This window comes from Halichoerus grypus, chromosome 10 (assembly GCF_964656455.1).
Source record: "Halichoerus grypus chromosome 10, mHalGry1.hap1.1, whole genome shotgun sequence".
NCBI classification, from domain to species: Eukaryota; Metazoa; Chordata; class Mammalia; order Carnivora; family Phocidae; genus Halichoerus; species Halichoerus grypus.
The window spans coordinates 108639732-108655307 of record NC_135721.1 but is presented as its reverse complement, the minus strand read 5'-3'; the positions used below and the strand labels follow the sequence as shown (position 1 = coordinate 108655307).

Below are 15576 nucleotides of genomic sequence, written 5' to 3'. Positions count from 1 at the left end.
GGTCAGCCATTCTTCACGGCTGAAGACTCCCGTGCCCTGTTCTGTTCAAGTGCACCAGAGCAGACAAGTAGCTTTAATTCTTCCCATACACATGGGCAAACGCAGGCAGGAATGAAGCGTTCTGCTGCCCGTAGGCCAGCCTCTGTCGCTCCTTACGAGGGAGCTGGTAACGGGCCAGTTACGCTGGAGGGTGTAAGTCTGGTCTATGCGGGGGGCGGGGGGGCGGGGGGGGCGGGGATGAAGGGCAAGAAACAACACTGTCTGGTTGCACAAAGCATTTCTGCATGCTTTACTTACGGTGATGTCAATCTAAGTTTAGTTTCACAACAGAAATAAACATGTCAAAAGTTGAAAAGGAAAAGGAGGGCTTAGCGCAAGTGAATACAATTTCGTGGGCACAGCCAGCAGCGAAGCAGGGAAGAAACACAAAGCAGCCCCAAGCAGACGACGCTCCTTTTACCTCACGTATCCGGGGGTACCAGATGTGCTCTGTGTGTAGCAGCTCTGTGGTTCCATTGGACACTGAAACATCTTGAAAACAAAAACAGAGACATTTTTTTGGAGTGACACTGATGTTTCACAGGATATATTCATTTTACTCTTTGTAAGGAGAAATTTCTTCCCTATTTTAAGTATATTTGTATAAAATACCCATCCCTAAAATTCAAGTTACAACAGTATGGCTTACCATACTGAAAGGTGGAGTCCCCAACGCTAATGTAACCAAATTTATTCATCGACTGAGAGCTCCCAGTGTGTCAAAAGCTGACTGAACTGGGGATGCACACTGCTAGTGCCAGACTCACACAAAGACCAACCTTTGCAAGCAGCTAAGCTAACTGAAATGCCTGAGAGCAAGGTTGCTGATTGAGGTTTTTAAAACCTAGAGAAAACAGAGGGCCTTTTCCAGTTCCTAAATCAAATCAGTGGTCACAAACTAACTCCTAGGAGCAAGGAAGGAAACGAAGGTTGGAAAACTTTGCTCCTAGAACCGAAAAGTGTAACAGTATTTTGAGAGTACAACAGGTCTATCTGATTTTCTCAAACCCCCTATCTGATTTTTTCCTGACCTTATCGGGTTATTTAAGGATCTCTGTGATCACTAAATGGGCGGGGGGAATAAAAGTCATTTGCAGAAAACCAAAGCAGCCAGATCCTTCAAAAGCAGAGATGGTTCAGAGAAGGGATGCTGATGCAGCAAAGAGAGTGATTACTGGTGGTTCATAAAATCCACTGAAAGAAAGAGGCAGAAAAATAGCACAAATGTTGTTCTAGTCCATTCCTGTATTTATCAATTTCATTAGCATAGAGAAATGAGGTCCTTTCTGGTCCTTACTTGCTCTGGGGTTAGGGAGGAACGAGTGGGGAGAGAGAGAGAGACAGAAACACGATCCACAGACTGGAGTGTTCTAAGCAGTTTGTTGGTTTGTGTGTTCTGTGCCCGATTCCAGAAAGGATTTAAGGCTGCCGTGGGCAGCACATCCAGGCCTCCCTTCTATCACCTGCGCTAAGGGACCCCAATGACGTACGTGGAAATAACTGCAGTTACCTGTGGTGTTACATTTCCATTTATCTAAAGACAGGATGGCTCGAGCAGGGGCCAGAAATGCAAAAGCACTGGCCTGAAACAGGGGTAACCTAAAAGAAACGAGACCAAAACCATGATCACGGCATCAGGAACTACCGAAGTAGTTCACGATTTGACAGCTTAACAGTCTTTTCCATAGACACACAGCACATGAGTAAATGCAGGCACGCTCGGGAGAAAGAGCCCCGGTCCACACAGATCTCCTCCGCATGCGGCGAAGGCCGCCGGCTTCTCCGTCCTCCCCTCCTGCTGCTCCCCACACACAGCCCTGCATGGGCCCTGGGGGAGCCCTGTGGTCGCCCTGTGGTCAGCGCCCACACCCCAACACCAGGCCCTGCCATCACCACCTTTCCCCTCGGGGGTGGGGGATGTCGGGCGTTCAGGAGTCTCGCTTTCCTGCTGAGCTTGTGAGCTCCTTCTTAAACACCAGTGTGTCTTCCAATTTACCACCCACCTCCTCCTCCATTTCACATCCTTATTGGTTATCACAGGGAAAAAAATATCTATCTCCCCGTCATTCCATTTTGTAAATCAAAAACTGCCCTAAATCCTAGAGGATAAGCGCCATAATCATGTTAGTGATCTAGAGTTATTGAGGAAAGGAAAACTGTAAGTTACAAATCAACAGCATATATAACACACTGCTTAATCATAAAAAATACTCAGCATTCTAAACCTTATTTTTAAAGAACCCAGAAAGCATGTGGACTCTGTTTAATCTCCTGCCTACAGTCCTCAAACGCCACCATTCAATTACATATTAGATACTCTATGTTGACTTTCTGAACACCTGAGCTACTGAAATTGAAAAGATTTTTGACTGTGTACAGCACTTCAGCTACAGTTGTATGAAGGTAGCTTTACAGGCTAACGTAAGAACTTGATTGCTATTTTTAACATTTTCAGGGTGCAATATAAAAATGACTCTTTCTGTTGGCAAGGCAGGGAACTCCCAGATGTCCAGATCCCTCTGAAATACTCCCCAGCAGCCTTGTATCAGCGTCCTGGCCAGCGGACGGGCACCCGGCACGCGCCTCTCCGCGCTCTGACAGCACGTCCTGCCCCGACTGGAACAGGAAATGGGCTGAGAGAAGGTGGCTCTGGCTGAAGGGTACGTAGCCACGTTACAAGCCCAGAGCCGGCACACACCTCTCTGCGCCAGACATGGGCCTCAAGATTCTCTTGTTCTCCTGCCTGTTTTAATCATGCAATGAAATCAATTGGGAGTAGGCAGGATGCTAGCTCTAGGGTATAGAGGTGGGCTGCACGGTACAGACCAGATGCGTTGCTGGCCGTCACTCACATGGGCACGCCCTCCACCAACCACCCATCTATAATTACCTGTTGGAGGGGCCCAGAGCACAGTACCATCAAAAGTGGGAGTGAAGGTCACATCAGTGAAGCGGGAATGTATATTAAAGGAAAACACGGTTTGATTTGGTAACTTTTCAGAAATGCCCTAAAAGGGCAAAGGGAGGTCAACATCTAATCAAGAATGGATGCCATCTCAAATGGCCCAAATAACATCGGCTTTACTATCGTTTCAGATTTCCAGCAACACATCCCTGGGCCACGTAATGTGGATTGCATTTAGAGACCTGTCCTAGGAATAGTGCAATCGACACTGCACTGCACTGGTTGACTCGCTGGATAGGAAAGTGAAGAAGACTGGCTCTGGGTTCCACTCCCGGGGACATGAACTATTCCTGACCTCGTCTGGACCTGACCATCACCTGGACACCTGTCAGGACAAACATTTTATGGCTTAAACATGACCAAAGGTCCTGAGAACACAGCTGCAAAGAACCTCCCTCATTTCGAGCAACTAGGACCCTGCATTCTTTTGGAAAGTGGGGGGTAATAGAAAATCCCCACATATGCTGCCCCAGGCTCCCAGGATGCTCACACGTTCACGGTTCAGCCCACATACGATGCCCGCCCCACGGAGCACCAGTGGGAGGATGGCGGCCGCTGGGGAGTCAGCAGCAGAAGCGCCCCAGCAGTTAAGGGTGGTCTCCACACTGGCAGCGACAATCAGCGGCTTAACAAAAAGATTGTCAGGGAAAGCTGTGACAAGAGTATATTATTTCATCAAACAAGAACTTCCCTAAATACAAAGCCAATTTTCCGAGAAAAAGATGGAGGAGGATAAAGCACTAGATATTCTCAGCTGCTGAAGGGGCTTTTTGAAGCCCTTCCCCAGCAGACAGCAATCGTCTGTCTGCACAGGGCTCATCTCTGCACTTTGGTCACACACCCATCACCACCTCAGGTCCCTGGGCTCCCCACGCAGGCAGGACTGCCTGCTCTTTTACTTTGTCCTGACGGCTGGAAGAAACGAATCAAACTGCCTTTCTTTACACCACGGGCTGGCAAACTGGCCCGTGAACCCAATCTGGCAAACAACTCGTCTTTGTGAGGAAGGTTTTACCGGGACATAGCCACTCCCATTCATTTGCCCGCTGTCTGCAGCGGCTTTGGGGCTACAATGGTGGAGTCTAGTAGTCACAACAGAGACCACAGAGCCCAAAATGTTTACTGCTTGTCCCTTTACAGAAAAAGTTTGCCGCCCCAGGGTATAGGGAAATTATCTGAAACATGGGAAGAGGTGGTGGGTTTTTTGCAAATAAGTTTTTAAGGTTCATAGTGTCACTAGATGTTAGGAGGAAGAAATCTGAGCAGACAGGCACCTTTATGGTGACACATTCCCATGTCGGGCTCTAGCCTTAGGATGGAGAAAAATCTAACCTAAGCCCAGAGTTTCTTTAAAACTCTGCTGGAGGCATCCCATTTCCTCCTCCAAACCCAAGAGACCAGAGCCCTGGGTCCCAGGCTCCTCCTCACCAGCCCCTTCACAGACCTGCACTCCAGCTTCTTGCCTCTGAGCCTTTGCTCTTCTCAGTCATCAACTCACTTCCAACGTTCAATTTTTATTCTTCATTTAAGGCACAGAGAAAATACCACCTCCTCCAGGAAACATTCCAGGATCTCCTTCTTCAGATTCAAAACGTGTTCCCCTACAACTCAGGACTTTCTGGCCATGATTTCTGCAAGTCACCCTACAAGTTGCCAGGAAGCTGCTTTAGGATCCCAGGGGTGCTGCATCTCACCCAGGCCTGATTCATCAGAGTCTCGGATAAGGCCTCCAATCTGCATTTCGAACAATCATTTCTGGGTGAAGCTGAGGCACCAGGCACCACAAAGACAGACCACCCCCGTGCCAGTGAAAGGATTTACCCTTTTACGAGGACGGAAAAAAGGACCCCCAGGCTGCTGTGGAGTTTCTGCCATGTGAAGGACACAGCTAGTCAGGGCCACACATGAAGCCGGGGATGTCTGTAGGAGCAGTCCCCGACCTAACCTAAAGGGCCAGAAGCACTTCACCGCACATGGGAGGGGCTACGAAGAAGAGTCCAGGCAGAGAGAAGAACAGGCACAAACCGGAGCCACACAGCAGCCCCAGGAATCCTCCGAGAACAGCAGGGACCTGACTGTGGGTGGGGGCCAATGTAGTGAAGGTCAGGGCGGCCAAGGGCAAACGCCCCACCCTGGGTCAGGAGGTAAGGGCAATCCTGCTCAGAAAGGACCGCTTTGGGGGAACTGGGGAAGGTGACCTTAACCCCAAAACATCCTCTGCAGGCACTCCGACAGGCTATGGCCTGACTCCGTGGTCGGTGAGTCTCTGCTGCTCATGCTGCCGCGTCGGCTCCAGTGACCGGCCAGCCCAGGGCAGGTCTGCACGCGCACCTCGGCCTCTACGGGCTCCCTTGGTAGCACCTGAGCCATCTGTGCCCAGCTCCTGGCATGTGGACCTGCCCCTCGCCCCACAGGGCCAGAACTGCCCTGCCAGACGCTGGGCCGTTCACCCATCACCACTGTGTCCCCGGCACCAACGTCCACTTAGCAATTAATGAATGAATTAAAGGCACTATTTACAAATGCTATTCTTCAAGAAGAATTTTATTAGACTAGAAATAAGAAGTCTTTCTGCCATGTTGATTTTAACTGCAAATCAGGGAAAGGACTTTTTTGGGGGGTCGGGGGTAAAGATTAAAAGCACTGGGTAGAGAGGACACAGAGTCAAATGTGCATGAATTTTCCAGACAAAACCAGACAACTCCCCCAGGTCCCGGGGGCTAGCAATCCTCCCTGGTATCATTGGGAGAAATGTCTTTAAAAAGTTTAAAAGGGTGGGTGGGCTCCTACAAGCAGCACCTCAAGGTAGGAAATGTTATCTCCCCAGAACTGAATCATTTAATGAAAATGAGTAAAACAAACAGTTCGTCAACACAGAAAGTGCACTGTGCGCCTGGCTTCCTCGATCTACCAAGAAAACAATTCAGTTCATGCAAAACTTTTCGCTGTCAAATAAATATATACTTGAGTCTAAATGGCAGCACAATTTTAAAATAATCTCTAAGAAACAAAGAACAGATTTCATTTCAAGGAGCTATAGTTTTAAAATTGAATCTGCCATCAGGAATGTATATCCTAATTCCCTTAAGGAAAAGCAAAACACAGTTTGTCAAAGGAAACTCTTAATTGGTAACATTTTCCGATTGTTTCCCATATGTATGTTCTATCAGCTGAACTATCTGGAAAGTAGCTTGAATCTCCTAAGAATAAACACCCCCCCTACATCATCACTCTCCCATATCATACCCAAGGATGACATTAATTTAACCTTATCTATTATTCAGGCCATATTTAAATTTATTTAATTATTTATAAAAGTGCTCATATCTACTCCTGCTCCCCCAAATCCAATCAGAGTTCCTATATTGCATTTGTTGTCTTGTGTCATGTTTAGACCCAGGCTAAACACTTCTGGCAATGACACTGCTCAGGTGTCGTGCACTTCTTAGAGCATCCCATCAGGAAGGAGGCCTGCCCGGTTGTCCCAAGAGGTGGGAAAGCTCGGTTAGGGCAGTGACTGCTGGAACTCTCCATATAAAAAGGTTGTAATTAATAAATTATCTATAGGGTGATTCTTAGACTACGTGAATATTGTATTCCCACTAGCTTATTAACATTCTTACATAGTAGGTTTAAAAACTACATTTTTCCATTTCATCATTCTATCCACATTTAATTAGTGGCCTTTTGTAAAGAGCTTGCCTTTTTGTTCAACTTTATCTCCCTCTTTTTCTTTTTTGAACATCACTGTAGATGCATGAATTCCTTTTTTATTTAGTTTTGTAATTCACTTCTATGACTATTCTTCTTAATAAACTGTCCAAAACTTGCCCAAAGCAGCCTGTTCAAGCAAGTTCCCCTTCTTTATGACATGACTCTCCCCCCCCTCTTTATTCTTTGAGCAGGTCTTTGCTTTCCAGCACAAAATGCTCCAGGGTCAACATGCACTTTTCTCAGTCCTAGCCCTGGAGTCAACTACTACCTGGAGTCAAGTTCATTTTAATGGAGAATTGGATTTAGAAACCAAGATGGAACACCAGGTGGGCTCAAGGTTACTGGGGTGGCATTTAGTTAGTGAACAGAGCTAGGATTCATTTTTGAATCGTGGGGTCACAATGACACCTGTAGTTCAGCCCAGTACCCCTGGATTACCTTTCTTTCCATACTTGTATTTCTCCTTTTCCTACACTGAGTGCCCTGATTTTCATCATCATCAACATACTATTCATTTGCTTTATCCTATAACATGATACAGCACAGAATTACACCAAAATCACTACTAACAAGACTACTAAAATTATTAAGACTATTAAGATTTTGGGGCACCTGGGTGGCTCATTTGGTTAAGCGTCTGCCTTCAGCTCAGGTCATGATCTCAGGGTCCTGGGATCGAACCCCGAGTCAGGCTCCCTGTTTAGCGGGGAGGCTGCTTCTCCCTCTCCCTCTGCCTGCCGCTCCACCTGCTTGTGCACTCTCTCTCTGATAAATAAACTCTTAAAAAAAAAAAAAAGACTATTAAGATTTCTATTTTGTCCTTAAAATACATCCCATTCAGGGCATATAAAGTACTGTGTTCTGAAGTCTGTGAATGAATTCTTTTCTCTGTGGTTAGCAATTTGACATATAGTTAGGCTCACGTGTTTCTGTAATTCAATTTTAGGATTTGCTTTTCTTCATCCATTTAGATTTATGTTTTGAGTATGTTGAACATTTGTACAGTTTAAAAATCAAACCATACAGGGGCCCCTGGGTGGCTCAGTTGGTTAAGCATCTGCCTTCGGCTCAGGTCATGATCCCAGATCAAGTCCCACATCAGGCTCCCTGCTCGGTGGGGAGCCTGCTTCTCCCTCTGCCTGCTGCTTGTGCTCTCTCTCTCTCTGACAAATAAATAAATAAAATCTTAAAAAAAAAAAATCAAACTATATAGAGAGATATACCAGGAAAGTCTCACTCCCATCCCATCCCCTCCGCCCCATTCCCAGCTACTCCCTATAGTTAGCCACTTTCCTTAATTCCTAACTTACCCTTATTCCTTCATGCATGCACTCACACTTTTTTACAACTTTTTTCTACATATCCTGGAACTTACTCTATACCAGATCACAGAGATCTTCCCCATTCTTTCTCAGGGCTGCATGGGACTATACTGTGCAATGTACAAACAGCAGCCAGTCTCCTACAGACAGGCATTTGAGTTGTTAAATATTTTGCCATTACAAATGACATAGCAATAAGTAACTTTTGGGCCTTGTTTTGCACTTGTGGGAGTCTATCTTCAGAGTAAATTTCTACAAGTGGGATTGCTGGATCAAATGGTAAATGCATATGTACTCTAGATATTGTAAAATTCTTCTTTATAAGAGTTGAACTATTTTCACTCCTGACAGCAATGTATAAGAATGCCTGTTCTCCTATAGTCTTGCCATCAGAGTGGCTCATCAAAATTTTTATTTTTTGTGAATCTGACAAAGGTGAGAAGTGGTATCTCAGGGTAGTTTTAGTTTATATTCTGTTATTATTATAAACTGACTTATTCTTACATACAGAGAAGGACTTTTCTGTGATCTGTTCATGTCTTCTGCCTTTTCTTCTGCCTACATAATTTTTGGTATCTCTTAAAAATACTTTGACCTTTAAGAGTTCTTTCTACATTAGAGATGTTGGACTTTATCTGTGATATATTACAAATATTTTCTCCAGTCTGCCATTTTTATGGTATATTTTTACAAAGTAAAGTTTAAAAATTTTTATATTTAATGTCATCAAATTTATTATCCTTTTGTTTCTGGGGCTTGAGTCCTAATATAAAAGTCTTTCCCTACTTCTAGGTTATAAAGGAATTTACCCTTGTTTCATTCTAATACTTATGTAACTACATATATATGATTCTACGCATTTGGATCTTTAATCCATTGAGTTGATTAAAAAAAACTCCTCACTGAAGGCAAGTGTGACCTTTTATCTTCAAGTTTATGCTATTCTTGTTTCACAGGCAAATACCAAAATCAGATGAACTACTCCAGTCAGCACTTCCAATTACAGAGTCCTGGAGCTCCTTGGTGGGAAGCAGCCAACTAGCATCCCTCCCAAGCCACAGCTCACAGCCGGAGGCTTTGTCCAGACAGAGCGCAGGAATTTAGGAGGGCTAGTTGGATACAATTTTGATAACTTCTCCTTGTGAAGCATGATAGTATCAACTATTTCCAGTCAAGAGTTTGTTAGCCTAAAACACTTCTGTGGAGAACTGAACTTGTTAACCCCACGTGTACTAAGAGGATTCTGCCCGTCTCCTAGATTCTGGGAGCATCGGCAATCCTCACAGAGAAACAGCATGTCAACTGAAGGGGAAATCACCTGGAAAAGCCAGTGTTGAAGGAGCTAAACTAGGGCAGCCTCAGCGGAGAGGTGGCAGGTGCCCAGGGCGCAGGGGGAGTGGATGAAGTGCCCTAACCATTTTCTGATGGCCTGAGACAGATTCAGGGGCCCATCCTGGCCAGCGGATGCTGGTAGCGTGGCCGAGGAGTGCACTCAACCAACTGCTATATGCATCAAGGACATGCTGCTCAGCCAGACAGCCTAGCCCTTGCCCACTGCACCCCACCCCCACCTCCCACCTCACCTGTACCCGCCTGCCTCCTTCCCCTTCCAAAAGGCCCACTAATGAAAGCAAACAGGCAGGTGTGAACAGGTTCCAGGCATTATCTCATTTGAAGCTAACAACTTCACCATTATTAATTACCATTTTACAGATGAGGGAAGGGGGCTTTGAGAGACCAGGCAGCTTGTCCAAAGTCACAAGACTGGAAAACAGTGGAACAGGAGTGAGGCCTGCTCTGAGGCCAAAGCTCCCCAATACAGCTGGCTAGGGGACCGAGGCAAAGCTCCCTCCAAGGTCATTACCTTCAAGTTCTCATTGGCTCCCAGTTCTGTAACATGCTACCCAAAATTTGAGTTAAATGGATAGTCATTTTTTTTTTATTTAGGGGAAAACCCTGCAACCTGCTACTACGTGCCTGCTTCATGTGACAGAATATGACTGTCACCCGCACGGTCATTTTGGCAAACATGTTCACCCTGAATCAACCATGCCTCTGGCCCCATCCCCCAGTTTACAACACAGAAAGGGGATTGTGTAAAAAATCAAATACCACCTCAAAGACACAATCCGACAAATTCAGACCACTGGATGCTCAACAAGACAACTGGCCTGGGTGCTTTAGGAAGACAACACTATGGAGGAAAAATGGGAGGACAGCTTATTATAAGAGACCAGAGAGACACAATAAACAAATGTGCCACATGACCTGGACTGCATCTGGGATCAGGGAGATATGGAAGATATTTTAGGGACAAGCTGAAAAATTAAATAGCCTGCATTTTAGATGGTATAGTGGAACGACAGTGCTCTTGGGTGTGGTAAATGGTCACAGAGGGGACCCTCAGTCCTAGGAGAGTGTTTATGGGTGAGCTGGCATGCTATCTACAACTTTACTTTCAAGTGGTTCAAAAAACTGCACGTACACCACAAATACATATATGGAAACAATGCAGGAGACATCCCAATCCCCTGCCATCCCCAATCTAATCACTGCTTCCCTCCACCCCTGTAAGTTTTATGAACAGTTAAGAGTTCCAAGCCCCAGACCTGAGAGCTGGAGGTATCCTGCGGCCACCCCCGCACTCAGTGAGCACATATCATGTACAGGCCCCAAGAACTCAGGGAGGTGAGAGACAGGGCAGCGCCCTCTTCAGGACAGACAATCTGGTTAGAGAATAGGCTGCCGCACCAGTTAGTAGGATGCTCTTGACCCAGTCCCTACCATTTCTCAGCAAAGAAAGGCTCTGCATGCCTGCAGCAGGCCTGTGAAGGACTGGAGGGGCTCCTCTGGGAAGGGGCCAGCCCACCTGCAGTGTTCTTTTGTGGGAAAGCTCAGAGTGAGGCCTCCCAGTCTTTTGCCCCAGGCGCCTCTTGAGGTAACCCTGAAACACAGCACCTGCCACACCTCGGGGTAGGTCGGTGTGGCACGTGAGGGGCAGGGTTCAAGGGTCCTCCTTCACCCCCAGCTCTGCAGTGACACCCAGGGTGAGGGGTGAGGACTCTGGGAAGCTCAGCGCTGTACCAAGACTTGGCCTCTGTTTTAGGAGGCGGCAGCAGCCAAGGTGATGCATCAGCTGAGTCCTCCCTGAAGCCAGGGAGGCAACACCGCTGCCAGCTGGCTAACATGGGGGTGGGGGTGGGGGGGTGCGGATCTGAACAAACTTGCCCTGATCTCTTGGGATTTCAAAGCTCTGCATTAATTCTTGGAACAAGCCTGAGGAGTTCCCGGGATTGACATCACAAACTAACCAAAATGAGAACTGTTGAAACCTCACCTGAGGGAACTCAACAATGAAGGCCTTGTCGAAAGCGAAGTGCAAGGGGTCAAGGTCAAAGGGCAGGAGGAAGAAGGAAAAGGCAGGGTGGGGAGGAGGGAGGCGGCGGAATGCCGCCCCCAGCAGGCAGAGGCTCTGGGAAGCACTAAAGCCACAGGAGTCACCTGGCGTCAGGTGCTGAGACCCACCACCGGCACTTCCAAACAGTCATGGTCCCCGGAGGCAAGGCAAGCACTCCCTGCACGGGGAGGTGTACCGGGAAGCTCGGAGGAGGGTCTGCAGCACACATGCAGTGGCCTCAGCCAGCCCCACCTGGGGCGACACACCCCCAAAGGAGCCTTCCCTGCACGGCACCCTAAAGCTGGCACTGGAGCTCATGCAAAGGCGCGCATCTGCTTCACCTCCACTGGTTTCCAACCAATTTTGGTTATTTTAATAGCATGAAACCGGTTTCCAGTAACAGCGCACCACTCTTCACCAGGGTGCCTGTGTGAAATGAGGAGGAGGGACAACCTGGTCACAGCCCGCAGGTCAGGGACGTTGACACTTTCCTCCGTCTTCTGCTTTAGACCTGCGGTCCTCCCGGCTTTCTCAAAGTGAAGGGCCTGTGCAGCCACTGCATCCAGTGCAATGGAGCACTGGGTACTCAGCACATGGGGGGAAATAGGCAAAGACATGTACAGAACTCAGACACCACACGGTCTGACAATAGGTCCTAGAAATCATGAAAGCTGAACATGAAACTCTTCCTTCTGCTCTAAGCCTAAGGAAATGGGCACTAAACTGCAAACACACACACGCACAGGCCATCTACAATCCTTACAGCTGGGACACTGGGAATACACCCCGCTCCCGACTCCATCAGCCTCCCCTCCCCCCCCCCCGCCTGCACTGTCCCACTCTGGCCATCCCTGCTGCCCCAACTGCTTTATCTATTCCTTTGATCCTGTCATGATCAGGAAGTAAATATACAAGTCTGTTAAGATGATCATTCACAGCCTTTAATGAGGGTCCACATTAGCATCCAGCAGAACTAAAAGATCTTTCATAGGACTCATACTCCACAATGTCTCAGATGGACTTTAGGAAGCTTGTAATAATCTATTTGCACAATAATGGCAAAATGTCATCTACAGGTCACCTTCGGAAGAGCCGCCTCTCATTTTCACAAAAGGAAACAGAGCTGGGGAGGTCATCTGCCCAAGATCAGAGGGCTGAGTAGGTCCATCTAACTTCCTGTGCTCGCTGTACTCCCCCATGTGTGAAGGGAAAAGAAACCGTTATTTGCCACATGCCCTCAGCTAATGCTTTACACTGAGTACTGTAGGTTCTGACTGCCCACGGGATTACAGTTCATCATTAAAATATCTAACAACTTGATTTTTCAAAAATATATCAATTACCTTTATTAGTTGCAATCCTAAGTTAGTTTTCCTTAAAACAGTAATATTTCACTTTTACCGTTTATTCATCCATTAAAGCAACATCACTGCACTGCCAAATTAACCATACACATTAAATACCTGACACGTGCATCCCAACTCTTATCTGAGCCAGCACCGGCAGCATCGCCCTGGGGAGCCTCTGGAACAGACCCTGGGATGCTCACCCTCCACCCCATCCTGAGTAGGAGCCAGGTGTCCGAGTACCATGGACGGCTCCTCACGCTGAGATGTGACCACCCGCCTTGCTCTGCTGGAAATACTGGAGGAGGGGGTGTGCAGGGGAGGCAGTCTTGGGATTTCTGGCCACTCTTGGGATTTCTGCTCTTCTCTCACTCAACCGACAAGAAATGGGCCAAGGGCACAGGAGGTGGTTCCACTGGAGAGGGGAGACCTGGCCCTTGGGGCCCAGTGGAAGGAGGGGAAGAGCGGGAATGAGAGAAGTCAGAGCTCTAGTGGAAAGTGTGAAGGGTGGGGAGATGCAGAGGATGCGGGGAGATGGGACACTCGAATATAGAGGTGCAGCAAACACACCCCAGAGTGACCAGCCAGGCAGGGAGGGGGAAACGCCCCTCACCCACCTCACCATTTCGGTTCACCTGTGCTCAGCAGACCCTCAAATATACAAAGGACAATCAATTACTGAAAAGAATGTATCTATAACAGCTTGAGGCTTTGCAGAGTTGGAATCCACAGCACTAAAAGCAAGGATCCCAGGCAAGAAAAAAGTGCTGTCAGCACAGAGAAGGAGAGCAAGAGTTAACCCAGTACAAGGAGGGCCAGGAACCCAAGGGGGTGACATCGTGGGGTGGGCTGCTCCCCCAACTCTCCCCAGGCCCAAAGGCAGCTGCTCAAATTCATTCAGTCATATTCTTTAATCAAGACGCACAGGCACACCCATGTTTTCCTTTCCATTTTAGGATCAAAAGCAAGGACGGACCTCCAGAATGCAGGCTACAGCTGAACTCATCATTCAATGCTCCCCTCTACACAAACACACAGTCTGTCCCTGTCTCTCCTGGCTGCCCCCTGGCTAGCTACCTCATCCCACACAGGGACCCTAATATTCTCCTTCCTATTTCCCCTCCAGAATCCTTGCATGGATCCCCACTGTCTTTCTCTTGGATATCCCCGATGCCCTGAATCTGGCCCATCACCCCCTCCACACTGCACCCAAGTAATGTCTTTCGAGATGCAACCCCGCAGGCAAGTGCCCTGCCAATGGAGCCCCAGCAAGTTCCCTTGCCCCGCTGATAACGCCCATGCATCAGAGACTGGCCCACAGCCCGGCCTCTGATCAAGGTGGGGGGGGGCCCTCACCAGGCTGACTTCCTGCCTTTGCCCCTGCCCTTCCCAGGATGGAAAATGCTCCTTCGACCCTCCTGGACCAGGAGCCCATTGAGTCTTCAAGACCCATCTCACATGCTGTCACCTCCCCCAGGACCCTCCCTCAAATCCGCAGGACATCACTGCAAACCCCTGAAGGTGCAGGTGGCCGCCCCGTATGCTTCACAGCACACGCTCACCTCAACAACCTCCAATACTGGGTCCAGTCACCCAGTGCCTCATACACGAACTGTTCGTTGCAGATCTGTGGAACAGGTCCGTACTTTTCTCTTCTTTTCCCAGGTTAAGAGTATGGACACCACCGCACACTGTGACAACCATAGAAAACCCATATCCCAAGACAGAAACCACACCAAAGCCCCTCAACACACGTCATCCTGCCTCAGCAGCACATACTCACTAATGTGGCTAGCAGACGTGACACCCACCTCCCAATCCACAGCTGGGCACACGGCCACACTGCAGTGAGGATGGGACCCACGGTTTCTCACCACCCAGGAACATGGGTGGGGCTTTCCTGACACCTCCCCCCCGTCCCCGGTGAAACAGAGCAAAGAAAGCTACACTCACCAAGCCCCTTGGGCACAGCATGCAGACATGCCCTCGTATTGCATGTTTGCACACGCATACACACTGCAGCTCTGTATGTTGGGTCCCCAGGAGATCCCAGCAGGTGTTTCAAAAGCCCTCTCCTGTTCTTTCTCGGCTCAACTGCTGGGAGTGGGGGTGGGGGTGCACAGACCCAAGCTGTTCTGTTTAGGTCTCTTGTGCCCCGAGAATGGGCAAGACAGTCCTAAATGGGTGCCCTCCCGTAACTGAAAGTTCTCACCCAAAGGCCCCCACCCTCCCCTCTACGTCACCAGCAGGAAACTGTGCCTGCCACTGCCAGGCTCAACTGTCAGTCAGGACTAGCCTCCTTGGCATAAGACCAGGGCATAGCTGCACACTGAATATTTTACCACAATAAAGACATATGCATTCCCTCTGTTTTTCAGATCAACCAGCAATTCTCAACCGTAAGCACTGCCCAATATACAGATGGTTTGTGCTACAAGTTCCCCAATGAGTCAGCTGTTTAGAAAAAGAACAATTCCCCCCCACTCCTCAGAGAACCAGTGGCCTGTGTACAAGGTAAGGCTCCGAGTCAGTCAACAAAAGCTTTTTAATACATTCTGGACTTGAAATGCAGAACCTTGAATGCTTTATCAAAAGACTGAAAGATGTTCCCAGCCAAATTTATCTACCTGGCTCTAAGAAAATATCTCAAGCGCTCCTTGGAACGCCCAGAACACATCCCCTCCCAGTCACAGGTCAGTGACACCCTGCCCCTCCCCTCACAGATCCTCTACGGAGATGGTCCCTCTGGGGGTAAGGGAGGTGCTCAGAATGGTGGCTGCAGGCAGTCCTGCA

At 48.2% G+C, this 15576-nt stretch overlaps 1 protein-coding gene across 4 annotated transcripts in view; it reads right to left on the bottom strand.

Annotated features, from left to right (window-relative positions):
• SLC23A2 (solute carrier family 23 member 2) overlaps positions 1–15576 on the bottom strand; it is a 134475-nt gene that overhangs the window by 32441 nt on the left and 86458 nt on the right. For all 4 annotated transcript variants that reach the window (XM_036093283.2, XM_036093284.2, XM_036093287.2 and 1 more), the window contains 2 exons: positions 1550–1638; positions 461–531 (listed from right to left, as the gene is read on the bottom strand). In XM_036093283.2, coding sequence (XP_035949176.1) covers positions 461–531; positions 1550–1638 — 160 coding nt within the window. The remainder of the gene's footprint in view (positions 1–460; positions 532–1549; positions 1639–15576) is intronic.